General features: G+C 42.7%; 1 protein-coding gene across 1 annotated transcript; it reads right to left on the minus strand.

The window, feature by feature from the left end:
• Positions 1-241: 241 nt before the first annotated feature.
• Positions 242-14,275, minus strand: LOC310798653 (endoribonuclease ZC3H12A-like). The gene is made up of 6 exons (XM_083661196.1): positions 14,164-14,275; positions 12,536-13,020; positions 10,813-10,952; positions 4,774-5,008; positions 3,959-4,065; positions 242-2,349 (listed from the first exon to the last, which is right to left on the minus strand). Exons 2-6 carry the CDS (start codon positions 12,931-12,933, stop codon positions 1,295-1,297), a joined length of 1,935 nt encoding a protein of 644 aa, XP_083517322.1. The 5' UTR covers positions 12,934-13,020; positions 14,164-14,275; the 3' UTR covers positions 242-1,294.
• Positions 14,276-14,729: the final 454 nt, after the last annotated feature.

A 14,729-nucleotide genomic window follows, 5' to 3' on the forward strand; every position in this document is an offset into this window, starting at 1 on the left:
CTAGATAAAAGACTATTATGTCATTCTGTTCTTGATAAACCTGGAAGAATAAGTAGATGAGTCCGTGAAGGTTATGTTACGCTGATGCACTAAACACAAAAGTGGTGCTACTGAAAAGCTGTAATCAATCAATGCTATATTTATATAGCATATCTATGTCTAACTGAAGAGCTGTATACCGGTGTAATGATCTATGTCTAATTCATACACAGAATATGAAACTTGAGGCAAACTTTTTATTTCTATTCTCATGATTCACCACATACATGTGCAGTACATACTGTGCATGTTCACCTGCATTTACATCACGAGAACTAACTTCCTTTTTTCCTCATCTTGGGCCACTACTGAGGCACTTGGGAATCTACTGGGCAGACAGTCCAGTAAAACAGACAGATTTGGAAAAGTCTGTTGTATTGATCCAATCTTCAATCACACAGTAACCTGTGTAGTTATTGCTAGCTCCATGACAACTGATTGCATTTAGGAGGATGGCAGAAGAATTCATATAAATTCCTATCTGGTTCTGTTTCTCTTCTCAGGTTCCTGGTTAGTTTGACATTTAAATACTGTTGGTAGAGGATTGTTTTGGTTAGGATCCCCTAGCCTAGTGGGTTTATATTAACTGAATGAATGCATTGGTTAGGAAATGAAGAATCAAACATTGCTCCTGAAATATAGCATACTAGCTTCATCTTATATAGAGAGACTGTATATTGTGGGAAAGCAAGTGCTGCAATATTTTTCACACAACTACTATGTAGCTAATAAGAAAAAAGTGACACCTTATCGAATGAGAACTTAATTTTGGACGAAGAATAAAATACTAATGTGACACAATATGCATCAACAGTCAAAACTCTAGAAAACTCAGTCACAGCTGTTTCAGTCTAGAGGCACTTTTCATCCAAAAGATAGATGACAAGATCACGTTTGACTAAAATGTCATACAAATGCATACAATTCTCAGCCGATTCATACATCTGAACCGTTCATCAACAGAGACGCTAAATCAGGATTATATATCCATAAAGGCACATTATACAGTACAGTGGAATGATTTGAGGGAATTTCCCTTTTCACAAAACAAAACATCTATTCGAGGCTATTTGTAATTCAAACCATTCCACTATACAGACTAAATAAGCTTCTCAAAAGAGATTCCTTGTTGGCTAAAGACATTAGACACGACAGAATTTGACACCGGATACAACGGAGGTCTACAGAAGCATCTTATTCATTCTGAGAGAAGAGGACACAAGGCTACTATCCAGATAGTAGTCAATAAGGAGCATCAGAATAGCCCTCCCTGAGCCTTATGGTTGAGGATCTTTGCAGCCAGTTTCTCAGCGTTCGTCAAATGTGGGAACATCTCCATGACTGCGTCCACCTGATGGGGGTTGAAGATGGCGTGCAGTTTCTTGCGGAGTTCCAACCTCTCCGGGTCAAAGGCGGTGGAGGACGGCTGTGCTTGGGCCCAGGAGGAACGGTACTGGTGGTCCCTGTAGGAGCAGCGGGGGCTGTGGGGGGGCGAGGTATGGCTAGAACCGGGGAGACTATGGGACGTCCTGGCCTGGGGCAGCGCCTGGAAGGGATCCGACCAGTATTTCGGTTGCTGATGATGGGGGTCGCTATACTGGAGGTGACTGGGGAGGCTGTAGTGGTGCGGTGCACTGGGGGGGTACATGTGAGGGGTGTACGTGTCATATCGGGGTTGGCGGTGGGGGTCCAGGTTGGAGTTACTGCGATGCTGCTGGTGACCTGTAGGGGTCGCTGCAGGGGAGCAGCAGCTACAAGATGGGGCAGCGTTGTTCCTCTCAGGGGGTCTGGACCCAATGGGGGCGGCGTGCTGCTGGGCTCTGGACCTGTGGGCTGCTGAGCTGCTGAGGCTGTGGGAGATGTCAGAATACTGGCTCTCATAGGAGCCAAGGCCAGAGTCCAGGCACTCATGGGAGATGCTGGCGTAGGGCTGATCGGACACGGAGTGTGGCCCGAGCCACTCCTTCTGCCCTCCTGCTTTAGAACCAGGATTGGTGGGATTCTGAGCGGTTCTGGGTCCATCCCAGTACAGCAGTGTGTTCTCACTAACCTGACCAGGATGTAGAGAACTGCGCTGGTCTAGGGACAGCCTGTGCTCCATGTCATACTCCAGAGAATGGGAATAGGTGTTATGAGCGGGCATCAGATCAGATTGAGCCTCTCGTTGTTGTGACAATCTGGAATTTCGCTCCTCCTTTATAGTGGATATCCGGGCTTTCTCCCTCAGTTCATCAGCCAAGGAGAGGTAGGACTGGTTGGCTCGCTCTGGATGGTAGAACTTACATTTGATGCCGTAAGTGCACTTTTTGTCTGAGTAAAACAAAAAAAGAAACGGAAGAAATTCTTATTCTTATTTTCGATCACGGTTATTTATTTATTTTATTTATTCATTTATTTATTCAGATTCCCCAGCAGCTCGCACCATTACCCCTGCTGCTGACCCAGTCATTGTTCCACCCCCTCTGCCGATCTGGGGAGAGTTGTAGACTAGTACATGCCCCCCCCCCCCCCGGACAGGTGCCATGACCGACCAGATGAGGCACCAGTGCAGCAACCATGACACGACATACTCTTAATCCGGGTTCCCACCCGCAGACACGGCCGATTGTGCCTGCATGGACGCCCGACAAAGCCAGAGGTAACACAGGGGCTCGGACCCACGACCCTCATGTTGGTAGGCAGGGAATCTACCACTGCACTACATGACATTACATTATTACGTCATTTGGCAGACAGTTTTATCCAAAGCCACTTACAATAACACATTTTTGTCAACAATAGAGAAATCAACTATGCAACACAATCTATGACAGCTAGGGCTGGGTATTGGTTCACATTTCAAGAAACTATTCGATTCCGATTCACAAGGTTCCGAATCGATTAATCCCGATTCGATTCGATTCCGATTCGATTAATTTCAATATCGATTTGGTTAGTGATACTAAAACATGTTTTTTGAGCTGTAACCTGAATTACATGATTGTCCAGTTATGTAACACAGGGGTTCCCAACCTTTTTTGCGCCAAGTAGATACATGGAGAAAAAAGTTGCGGACCGGTTGTCAATGTTAATGTTTTAGTTACAGATATATTTACTCACCAGGTGGTGACAAAGGGCAAATAACAGCCTTTTCATCTATCAATAAAGACACTTTCACAATTATGCACAGTGATTTGATTTCAGCCTATATAATTTCTAAAAGTAGATATTAATGATCAAACATTTCCATTTATGTAGCCTACAGTATTTATGTTTTTGTTTCAACTACAAACATAAACGTCAACTTGAACCTATGTTTCAACTACCACACACAGCCTATAATATTATAGCCTATGTTTATTAAAAAAAAAAAAAAATGAATAAAAAATTGAATAACAAAATCGATCTCTGGACATATGAATCGATATCAAAGGATTAAAATAAAAATCGATTAAAAATCGGAGAATCGATTTTTTTTTAACCCAGCCCTAATGACAGCTACAACTTCTGAAAGAATAGTGGTAAAGTTGTTGTTTTTAGAGAGAGAGAGAGATAGAGAGAGAGAGAGAGAGAGAGAGAGAGAGAGAGAGAGACAGAGAGAGAGAGAGAGAGAGAGAGAGAGAGAGGGAGAGAGAGAGAGAGAGAGAGAGAGACAGAGAGAGAGAGAGAGAGAGAGAGAGAGACCCAGAAGCCCTCATGAAAAAAAAATGAAAGTTATATGTCATCTCATTTTGCAACCACATTCCTTCCTTGTCCAAAACATCTGAAACTGTGAAAAGCCTGACGATGCCTCTGTAGTAACACTAAAGCCTGACACTGCCTCTGTAGTAACACTAAAGCCTGACACTGCCTCTGTAGTAACACTATGTGGTCGAATGGTTCCTCTTTCATTCTGATTTGCAAGCAGGAATTGGAGCTTCTAGTGCTAATCGTATCTCACCATAAGGACAAGGCTGTCTCCTTTGCTCTGCAGGCAGAGGCTTTTTCCTGAGGAAGTTGTCCAGACTGGGGCCGTGGCGACCCAGGGGATCATCTGGGGGCATAAACCTGCAGAGAAAACAGCAGTGACTGTCTGATCCGTGACCGTGACTGAGTGACCAGTCACGTGTGACAAAGAGACTTGCAGTTGCTTTTGCCAGATTATTCCCCTCTCTAGACAGACACCATCGCAATATGCCCTCTGGAACCAAGTTGCACATTAACCAGCATTCACGGCCGGAACAGGCCCCAACTGCTTACTTGCAGTGTTGGGCAAGTTACTTTCAAAATGTAATATACTACATATTACTAGTTACTTTAATTTGAAAGTAATACGTTACTTTACAATATTACTTTCTGTGTAGAGTAACTCATTACCTATTACACTACTTTTGCATTACTTTCACCAAAATAACAGCAGCAGCAGAATGACATCGCCGCCCCGGAACCATCCCAAAAAATAATTTCAACCGCCTTGAAATCAGTGTAAACAGTCCAAAATTCTAAATGTTATTATTTTCCTTTCTTATTGTCATCTGTAGTGGCTATTTGCATAAAAACACACAGTTTGATTAGGAAATGATTGTCTTTTTTAAATATGTGCTTTGATTTAATCAAATGTAACTCAATTTGTAACTTGAGTTACTTGACAAAGTAACTGGTATAATATTACTGAAATCCTATAAGTAATAAGTTATATTACTGAGTTACTGCTAAAAGTAATATATTACATGTAATATGTTACTTTTGTAATGAGTTACACCCAACACTGCTTACTTGTCATTCACAAAGGAGTACATGAGGAGCCTCTCCTCGATGCATCTCTTCCACTCGGGTCTCTCTCCTTGGAGGTCGCGGTAGGTGTCGTTGGAGACGATCACGCCGTCCGACTCGTACGCCAGCTTGACGATGAAGCGGTCGTCGTAGCAGACCACCCGCTTACCCCCGACCCGACGCGACGGAGTGAACACCACTATCTTCCTTTTCTCAAGCTCCATCAGGACATGTTGATCTGAAAGGATCAAACGTGTGGAAAGATAGTGTGTAAAGGAAATACATTTTCTTACAGTATTTAAAAATGATATATTATTATTATTATTATTATTTATTTTTTACAATCAAGTTCAAGTTCAGCTTTATTGTCATTTAAGCAATACACAAGGCACGGCAGAAACTAAATGACGATTGCATCTAGCCCACAAATTTCAAGAGAAGTACTGACAACCGACAATAAAGGTAGTAAATTAAAAATAAAGTGCTTTAAGGAGATTATTGCACATGCTAAAGAGGTTTTAAAACAGCATAGATAAATAAAATAGCCTACTCTAATTTAAAAACTAAATTAAAAAACAAACATTAAAAAGTACCAGTACAATGTGTTTACTGTATTTAACACTAAGAATCTTTGCTAAGAAAAACGGCGTCTGAGTAGTGCAGCGGTAGATTCCCTGCCTACCAACACGAGGGTCGCGGGTTCGAGCCCCCGTGTTACCTCCGGCTTGGTCGGGAGTCCATACAGGCACAATTGGCCGTGTCTGCGGGTGGGAAGCCCAAAGCCGCAATAAGGGTATGTGTCCTGGTCGCTGCACTATAGCGCCCCTTCTGGTCGGTGGGGGGAGGGGAACTGATGGGAATAGTGTGATCCTTCCACGCGCTACGTCCTGCCAGTGAAACTAATCGCTGTCGAGAACTGGTTGGCAACTGCACATGTATCGGAGGAAGCATGTGCTAGTCTACAGTGTTGGGGGTAACTCATTACAAAAGGAACATATTACATGTAATATATTACCTTTAGCAGTAACTCAGTAATATAACGTATTACTTATAGGATTTCAGTAATATTATACTTTGTCAAGTAACTCAAGTTACAAATTGAGTTACATTTTATTAAATCAAAGCACACATTTAAAAAAGATGCAATCATTTCCTAATCAAACTGTGTGTTTTTATGCAAATAAGCACTATAGATGACAATAACAAAGGAAAAGAATAACATTTAGAATTTTGGGCGGTTTACACTGACTTCAAGACGGTTGACATTATTTTTCGGGATGGTTCCGGGGCGGCGATGTCATTCTGCTGCTGCCGTTGTTTTGGTGAAAGTAGTGTAATAAGTAACAAGTTACTCTACACAGACAGTAATATTGTAATGTAACTTATTACTTTCAAATTAAAGTAACTAGTAATATGTAGTATATTACATTTTGAAAGTAACTTGGCCAACACTGCTAGTCTACAGGTCTCTCCAGATCAGCAGAGGGGGTGGAGCAACGTGCGGGACAACCTCGTTTCATTTCAACGCAGCTTGTATGATGTAAAGTGCGTAATCACATACATAGATTGGATAAGATGGCATAAACCTTGAGCATTATGAAACCGCCAAACATTCACACTACAAAAACAACAAGGCTTATGGAAACATGCATAGTGACAACAACACATCCAGAGAGCCAGCAAATCAATCACAGAGAGCAAATGAAGCTAGCCAAGGCATTAAATCACCAGTACAAACACCACAACAATTGCTATATTTATTCTGTACATCATATCAAATTACTACACCTATTTAATTAATGGAAACATAATGCATACACCTGTGTGTGTGTGTGCGTGTGTGTGTGTGTGTGTGTGTGTGTGTGTGTGTGTGTGTGTGTGTGTGTGTGTGTGTGTGTGTGTGTGTGTGTGAGAGAGTGTGCACACACTGTTTTAAAAAGACGACAATTCAAATGAAGTGCAGTATTGAAATGGGTATGGATTAGGGGTGGGGGGGGGGGAAATCGATACACCATAGTATCGCGATATTTTGCCTGACGATATTGTATCGATATTTGGACGCCAAGTATCGCGATATTTAAAAGTTTTTTTTTTTTTTTGCAGGCCATGCCATGCCAGGCCACCGGGCATCCGCCCGAAGCGCCCGATGTTGCAGTCCGCGCCTGCAGTGGCGTATTGAGTCCAGAGAAGCTTAATAATGTAGCCTACGTGTGGGGCAAAAACAAAACAAAACAAAAAAACACTGCATGTTTTACTTCCGGTGAGGTCAAGGAAAAGGTAGGAAAAGGAGTTAGACAATATATCGAAATATCGCAATATTCAATATATCGCAATATTCAATATATCGCAATATCGGCGATATCGCAATACTATCGTATCGTGACTCAAGTATCGTTTTAGTATCGTATCGGGTGGGCGTCTGGTGATTCCCACCCCTAGTATGGATAAACAGGAGGCTATAGGTTACATGAAAGCCAGTATGTACGGCTCCATTCATTCCAAAACAAAACCTTCTTGACAGGCTCTCACAAAGTGCTTCTTCTCCTCTTCAGGGTGACTGTCCTACTTAACCTCTGGCCATGCTTCACTGTCAGCAAGTTAAATACACAAGTCAACTAGGTGTGGAACAAAAACACAGCTGTACTTCCTGCTGGGGGAATTCCCAGGAATGACTACACACACTACAGGGTTCTTTTTACTTCCTTGTGCGAGGATTGAAAATAGAACCCGTGGATTACTAACTCCACCCAGACTTTAGAGTTACTAAAGGAGCCACAGGCACAAGACGATGATGCATCAGCTTTCTAAAGGATGGGCCTACCCACTGCCGTTTGTCAGAGGGGCACGGCTAGTTCACGTTAGCATGAATACCTCGAAATCATGGACGCATAAAGAGTGAATAGAGGGTTGCTTCTCTACTTCATGAATGAATGAATGAATTGATTTGGTGAGGAGCAGTGTTGGGGGTAACTCATTACAAAAGTAACATATTACATGTAATATATTACTTTTTTTTTTTTTTTTTTTTTTTAAGTTTTGTTGTGATGCTTTTAAATGTCCATTTTACTCTCTTCTTTTCTTTTATTTTCCTGTCAACCATTTTATGTGAAGCACTTGCCTCTGTGTATGAAATGTGCTATACAAATAAACTTGACTTGACTTGACTTTTAGCAGTAACTCAGTAATATAACTTATTACTTATAGGATTTCAGTAATATTATACCAGTTACTTTGTCAAGTAACTCAAGTTACAAATTGAGTTACATTGTATTAAATCAAAGCACCTATTTAAAAAAGATATAATCATTTCCTAATCAAACTGTGTGTCTTTATGCAAATAACCACTACAGATGACAATAACAAAGGAAAAGAATAAAATGTTGAATTTTGGATTATTTACACTGACGGGGCGGCGATGTCATTCTGCTGCTGCTGTTGTTTTGGTAAAAGTAATGCAAAAGTAGTGTAATAAGTAACGAGTTACTCTACACAGACAGTAATATTGTAAAGTAACGTATTACTTTCAAATCAAAGTAACTAGTAATATGTAGTATATTACATTTTGAAAGTAACTTGCCCAACACTGGAAATCATGGATGCATGAAGAGTGAATAGAGGGTTGCTTCTCTACTTAATGAATGAATGAATGAATGAATGAATGAATTGATTTGGTGAGGAGGTGCTGTAGGTGAAACCCATCATATTAATGTAAATTTTTAAGAGCGCTCTCAACCCCCGAGGACTCAGCTGCAACTAATGTCAACACAGATACAGCACAGACCTTCATTATATGCGGCTGGCAGAGACTTGGTAAGAATGCCATACAAACATGGAAACAGGTATAGCAAATATTGAGCTAATTTCCTGACCTATGTTGTAATGTACATATTACACATGCTAATGACTTGGGCCATATATAAACTTAACTTTAGTATCCAATTGAGTAAACCTCTGTTTCACACCCTCTACTGTTGCCAAATGCCTTTGGCGTGGGCTCAATCGTTTTGCCTCACTGAGAACGTAGAAAAAGATGATATACATTACATTAACCCGTTGATACCTGATGCAGCATTTGTGTGTGTATCCCTTTAACACCGCGTGACGCGGTTCGCGGTCTTAAAGGGATACACACACAAATGAGGGATATACACGCAAATGCTGCATCAGGTATCAATGGGTTAATTAAACTGTGTGTAATTATAGCAAATAAGAAAATGATTGCAGCCCCAGTGTCACACCGCTACACCATAAACACATGTATAGCTGTGTATTCACCTTATTCCTGGACCTACGTTTCCCATGATTCTCAGCGGTTGCCGGTTGTCGACTTCCTGTTTACATTTTTTTCACTAGCAAGTAGGTGCGCGCCGCTGTCAAAGAGTGGGAACGTTTGGCTTATTTGATCCGAAATGGCTAAAAATAGTAACGTCGTGTGGTTGCATAGCGGCGATATTTTACAAAAACGAGGTGAATGTCAATTCACCTCGTACTGTACGGGCTTATTTTAGCCGAAATGGCTAAGAAATAGTATGTGGTTGCAGAGCGGCCGCTTTTGTTTTGAAGGCTAAACGTCCAAACCTGGAACTCTTATTATTTGGTCATTGAACGTAGCTTTAGCGGTCTCTCTCTTTCAAGATTCAAGATATTGTCACTCCGTTGTAACAATTATGCACGTGTGAAATAATTATGCTGGGGGGCTCCATTACAAGACATAGGTAGGTACAAAGTCACAACAATTATTATGATTATTTTCAGTCTCTTTCGCTATGAACGGTCCTGGGCGGAAACAGGCAACCGGCAGCTGGAAACAGGGAGGGAGGGTGTCATGGAAGCGCCCACGGTCTCACCAGGAAACTCGTGAATAGCAGCAGCATTTGGGGGACAGCTTCACCTGTCTATCCAGGTGAGCTCATTAGCCAACCTGCTGACTTTCCAAGATCACAAAGCAAGGTGCTGAAAGGTCACCTGACGCTGCCAGACGGTTTGTTTTCACATAACCATCTGGGAACGGGCAAAAGGCAGGCACTTTCAAAAAAAACACCTGGCAGGTGATTGGATGAACCATCTGTCTATCACAGGCTCTCTCTCTCTCGCTGTTGTCACACCAAAGCCCGCCCGTAGCTGCCTCATACAGTAGGATGCTGATTGGTCCAAACCACTGGCGGTTAGGATTTCGAACCGACAGATTGGAGCGTGGCGAAGACGGATTTCTCATGTGTGATTGTGATCTCATGATCTCGCAAGAACACAGCTGCTTCTCAAAGGTGAGCTGAAAGGTGCTATACAAATAAAGGCTTATTATTATTATTATTATTATTATCAGCATTATTTTAATCAGAGCTCCTTCTTTGCCATTCATGTTAGCTCACTTGCACATTTGCGGTTGTCTTGCCCCACCCGTTACGGGTTTACCCCATCAGCCAATGAGATCATTTCTGCCTCTGATGAATGTTTGTATATGACTAATAATATATACATAATATATAAGATATACTCACAAGAGGGTGAGGTGATGCGTCAGGAGGGACGCACGCGCAAGGGGAGCTTACTAGAGCCGTACTCGTTTTAAGCAAGGTTTAGAGAAAAAAAACGGCCTGTTTGTCGACGGGCAACAGATGACGCAAGGTACAAGCGGGGGTATGCTTGGCGTCCAAACTGCAGTATAGAGGAAAAGAGGACACCGTACCCAGACCTGAGTTTTATGTGTGTGTAGTCATGTTTATAGTCATGATGTCGGGGGACTCAATATAGATCAATTGATTTATTCTATTATGCAAACCCAATGAGTCCTCTATAAGTTATTAGCTCTTTTTGCAACTGCTGCGCCTGTTGCTTAATGCACTTTTTATACTCTTTTTTTTAAGTTTTGTTGTGATGCTTTTAAATGTCCATTTTATTCTCTTCTTTTATTTTCCTGTCATCCATTTTATGTGAAGCACTTTGAATTGCCTCCGTGTATGAAATATGCTCTACAAATAAACTTGACTTGACTAAAACTCCATTGTGCTAAGAATGATAAGCATCTTGGTGCTCAGTCCTCACCTCTGATGGGGGCGTCAGGTCTGGGCTGCTCCTTGCGCCACGTGGGGACAAACACAGTAATGGTGGAGTGACCTCTGTCCAGGAAGAAGCTGACTGCCAGCTGGATGCCTCGGCAGGAGAACACTTCCTTGTTGCCGTGACTGAGGAGCAGCGGGGGAGAGAGAACAAATGAAGAGGGATTACGGTAAATGAGTCATAGTGCTGAGTTGAAAACCTCTCCACACATCCTGGAAGTTAACCATTTCACAACACTCACACTAGTAGTGGAACTTTCAAACAACAAACCAAAATCTAAAGAATCTATCTATCTATCTATCTATCTATATACTTACTGTATGTATATATAAACTAGGCATCTCACGCGCTACGTGCACTCGATTCCTAGGCTCGCCCGCTACACGGCCTCGCCCGCCCTGCAGCTCGCCCAGCTGGCCCTGCAGCTCGCATACGCATGGCTGCTCCTTGATGGCCATACTTCAGGGATGCTGGATCACATGTCCTGGAGCTGCCAACATACAGCTGTCCATGGCTGAAGACGGGGGGTCCGAAGCCAGACTCCCACTTCTTTTGACATCATCACTGATCACTGATGATGATGATGTCACAGTGGGATTTATGACATCACTGATGATGTCACACATCACTGGGATGTATGACATCACTGATGATGTCACAGTGGGATTCATGACATCACAGTGGGACATGGGACAGACAGAGAAACAAACAGAGCCCTAGCTCCCATTTATATACTGACTGATGATGATGATGATTTGGCAATGTGGACAATGTGGATTTTGTCCGGCCACAGCTCTGCCGTTTTGCGTGCGATTGGGCTGAAACTTTCAGGGGGTGTAAAGAGCACCCGTGCGGGTGACCTGACGGAGCCTGATTTTTTAATTAGGGCAGATTAATTGCCCTAAAGCTGATTGCCCTAAGGCTGAGGCTATAGTTCAGTGGTGATGTCACTGATGACATCACTGATGGTGTCATCAGTGATGTCATACATAGGCATTGTGACATCACTGATGATGTCATCAGTGACACACACATGAGAGAGACTGAGGGAGAGAGAGCTGCGTATGCGAGCTGCAGGGCGGGCAAGGCCGCGCAGCGGGCGAGCCTAGGAATTGAGCACGTGTGAGATGCCTAGTTTTGTCAAAGCATAATTACAACAATAACATTTCTACATAAATTCAAGATTTGTTGATCATGTCATAGAGGTGGAGTAGGTCTTCCTGGTAAAGGAACAGCTTATGCACAGTTGATCCACCTTAACACCAGACATGTTTTTGTATAGTCTCTGATTGAAACTTCCCTCCGGCTGTGTTCGGAGGTGTGGTACATACATACATAGAAGTGTACATTGAGGTGTGCGTCTTAAGATTTGCATACTGAAGCCATGACCTTAACCAGAGCATGCACAGGCAGGGCTGTAAACGCCCTTTGCCAAACTCAATGAGAACATCGTCATGATGTGTGATGATGGTAGTTTGTCCTGTTCCAGGTCTTTTTGCTGTCCTCGTTTAGACGATGCCACGACAAGCCATGGAAGATTTGCATGTTATGACCTAGCCTTCAATGGAATTGGAATGCCTCTGTATTTGAGCCGGGGGTTATCAACAAATATGTTCAAGATGGCTGTCTACAACCAGGCTCAATCTTCTTCCACCCTAAACATTTCTCTAAACACACTAAATACTTAGTACTACTTATCGGTGTTTACCTCATGGCCACATTGCTGCCATCGATGACAATGGGTTTCAGTGCGGCCTCCGTATCCCTCCTGTCCTCCAGTTGTGATGACGGTGGTAGCGGTGTGACTCTGTGGGGTCCAAGGGCCCACGTGGCAGCCAGGACCGGGTCTATCTGGCCTGTGCCGCCCCCCTCATCGCTGTCGGGATGGGGCGTGTGGTGAGGGACAGCGCTGGCCCGGCACCTCACCAGCTCTCCGAGCATGGCGTTGGTGTCTGTGCTCAGCCCCAGCTTCCTCAGAGCGGCCCTCACCTCTGCTGACGTGTAGCCCAGTTTCCTGTAGAAGTCCACTCGGAGCTCCTGGAGCTCCTCGTTCTCTGGCTCCAGCCGCACCGAAGCCGAGCTCTGGCTGGGACATGTCAGGTCCATCCTGGAGCATCTGGGCCGATCTGTTCTGCACTTAGGTCAGCAGCGTAGGACACTTACTGCATCTGCCTGGGGATCTTCATGGTTGCACTGCACAGAAATGACAGATTGTCCATCTGATGTCATTTACAGTTACTAGGCTCGATTCCTAGGTTCGCCTGCTGCGCCCCTCTCGTCTCTCTCTCCCTCAGTCGCTCTCATGTGTATGTTCGTGTGTCACTGATGACATCATCAGTGATGTCACAAAGATGTCACAACGCCTATGTATGACATCACTGATGACATCATCAGTGATGTCATCAGTGACATCATCACTGAAATATAGCCTTGTGTGTGTGAGTGAATTTATGACATCACTGATGATGTCATCAGTGGGACAGACAGAGAAACAGACAGAGCCCGAGCTCCCTTTTATATACTAATACTGATGATACATTCTCACATAGTTGCATAATAATAATAATAATAATAATAATAATTATTATTATTATTATTATTATTATTATTATTATTGAACCCTCTCATAATGCTGTATTTCACTCCCCCTTGTCATTCATACATTTCTACTTAATATGCTTTTGACATTTGTCAGTTAACAGTTAGCCTACCACTTGACTTTCAGTCAGTAAACTTAACAACTTGACATTGTCAGCTTTGTCAGTAGCTATAACTGACAAAAACTAGAAGGCTTTTGCTGTATTATATTCCTGTTTTGCTGCTTCAGTGACCCACTTTCCCCACTGGGATCATGTCAGCTTTAATCTTATGTTGTGTGTTGTGTTATGTTATCTTATTGTGTCAGGTCAAGCGTGTCAAATCTATCAACTTTCATTTGGAATGGATTAGACGTGAAATAAGGCATGATGTTGGCGTGGGGAATGAATTTAAAACAATATCGTGCTTATGGCCTACGTTCACGTTATTCCGCTAATAAGACGTTTAGTCTGATCAGCTGTTTCCCACCAGCCTCTGTTAAATCAGAGGAAAAGACAGCTGATCAAAACAGGAAGGAAGGCTGTGTGCCGCTTTTACGCACAAATAGCGCAGTTAGGAGCGAACATTTCACTCTACATTAGAACACAGTAACACACCGAATAATATAGAGCCTATACCGACTCAAGTATCTACCTGATACAGGTGACAAGACACGTCTCTCTCCAAGGAAACATTTTACTACTGCAAAGCCGTTGGGTTTATAAAATGATCTCCACAAAATACACACACGCAACTCACCTTTATCGTTCTTATGAGTTGTTTCCTTTCGTGTTCCATTGATCACATAGAAGTAATAACTTATATAACGCCTCTGCTGCGAAGTACAGTAACTTTGACACGGCTCCGACTAGCACCTCCCTCTTGGAAAATCATTCTTCCCCTCTTCCTCTAGAGCCGTGTGTCAATTTGCATAGCCTACATCCTGAGATAAGATAAGCTCTTCCCTTGAGCTGCCAGGCACACTGTTGTTTTAACCCCTCCCTAAGATTTATTTATTCTTTGAAATAATATTTAAATAATATTGTTACTGTGTTGTTTTTATAGGCGATGGCCAAATTAGTTAGGTTTATGCTCCCTCATTGGTAGGCCCTAAGGCAATAATACCTGCCTCAAGTGTCGTTGAGCAAGACACTAACCTCTACCTGCAACAAATACAAATAAAAATCTACCTGCTGCAGCAGGAGTGCAAGTTAACACAGCTGGCTGAAACTGAAGAGACCATTTCCACCTTTGTGGAATTAAATTAGATCAAATTAAATTGACTCTATATGTTTGCAAAGTTTTTTTTTATGGTTTTCAAAAGT

The sequence above is a fragment of the Poromitra crassiceps genome (genome assembly GCF_964638095.1).
Source record: "Poromitra crassiceps genome assembly, chromosome: 26".
NCBI classification, from domain to species: Eukaryota; Metazoa; Chordata; class Actinopteri; order Beryciformes; family Melamphaidae; genus Poromitra; species Poromitra crassiceps.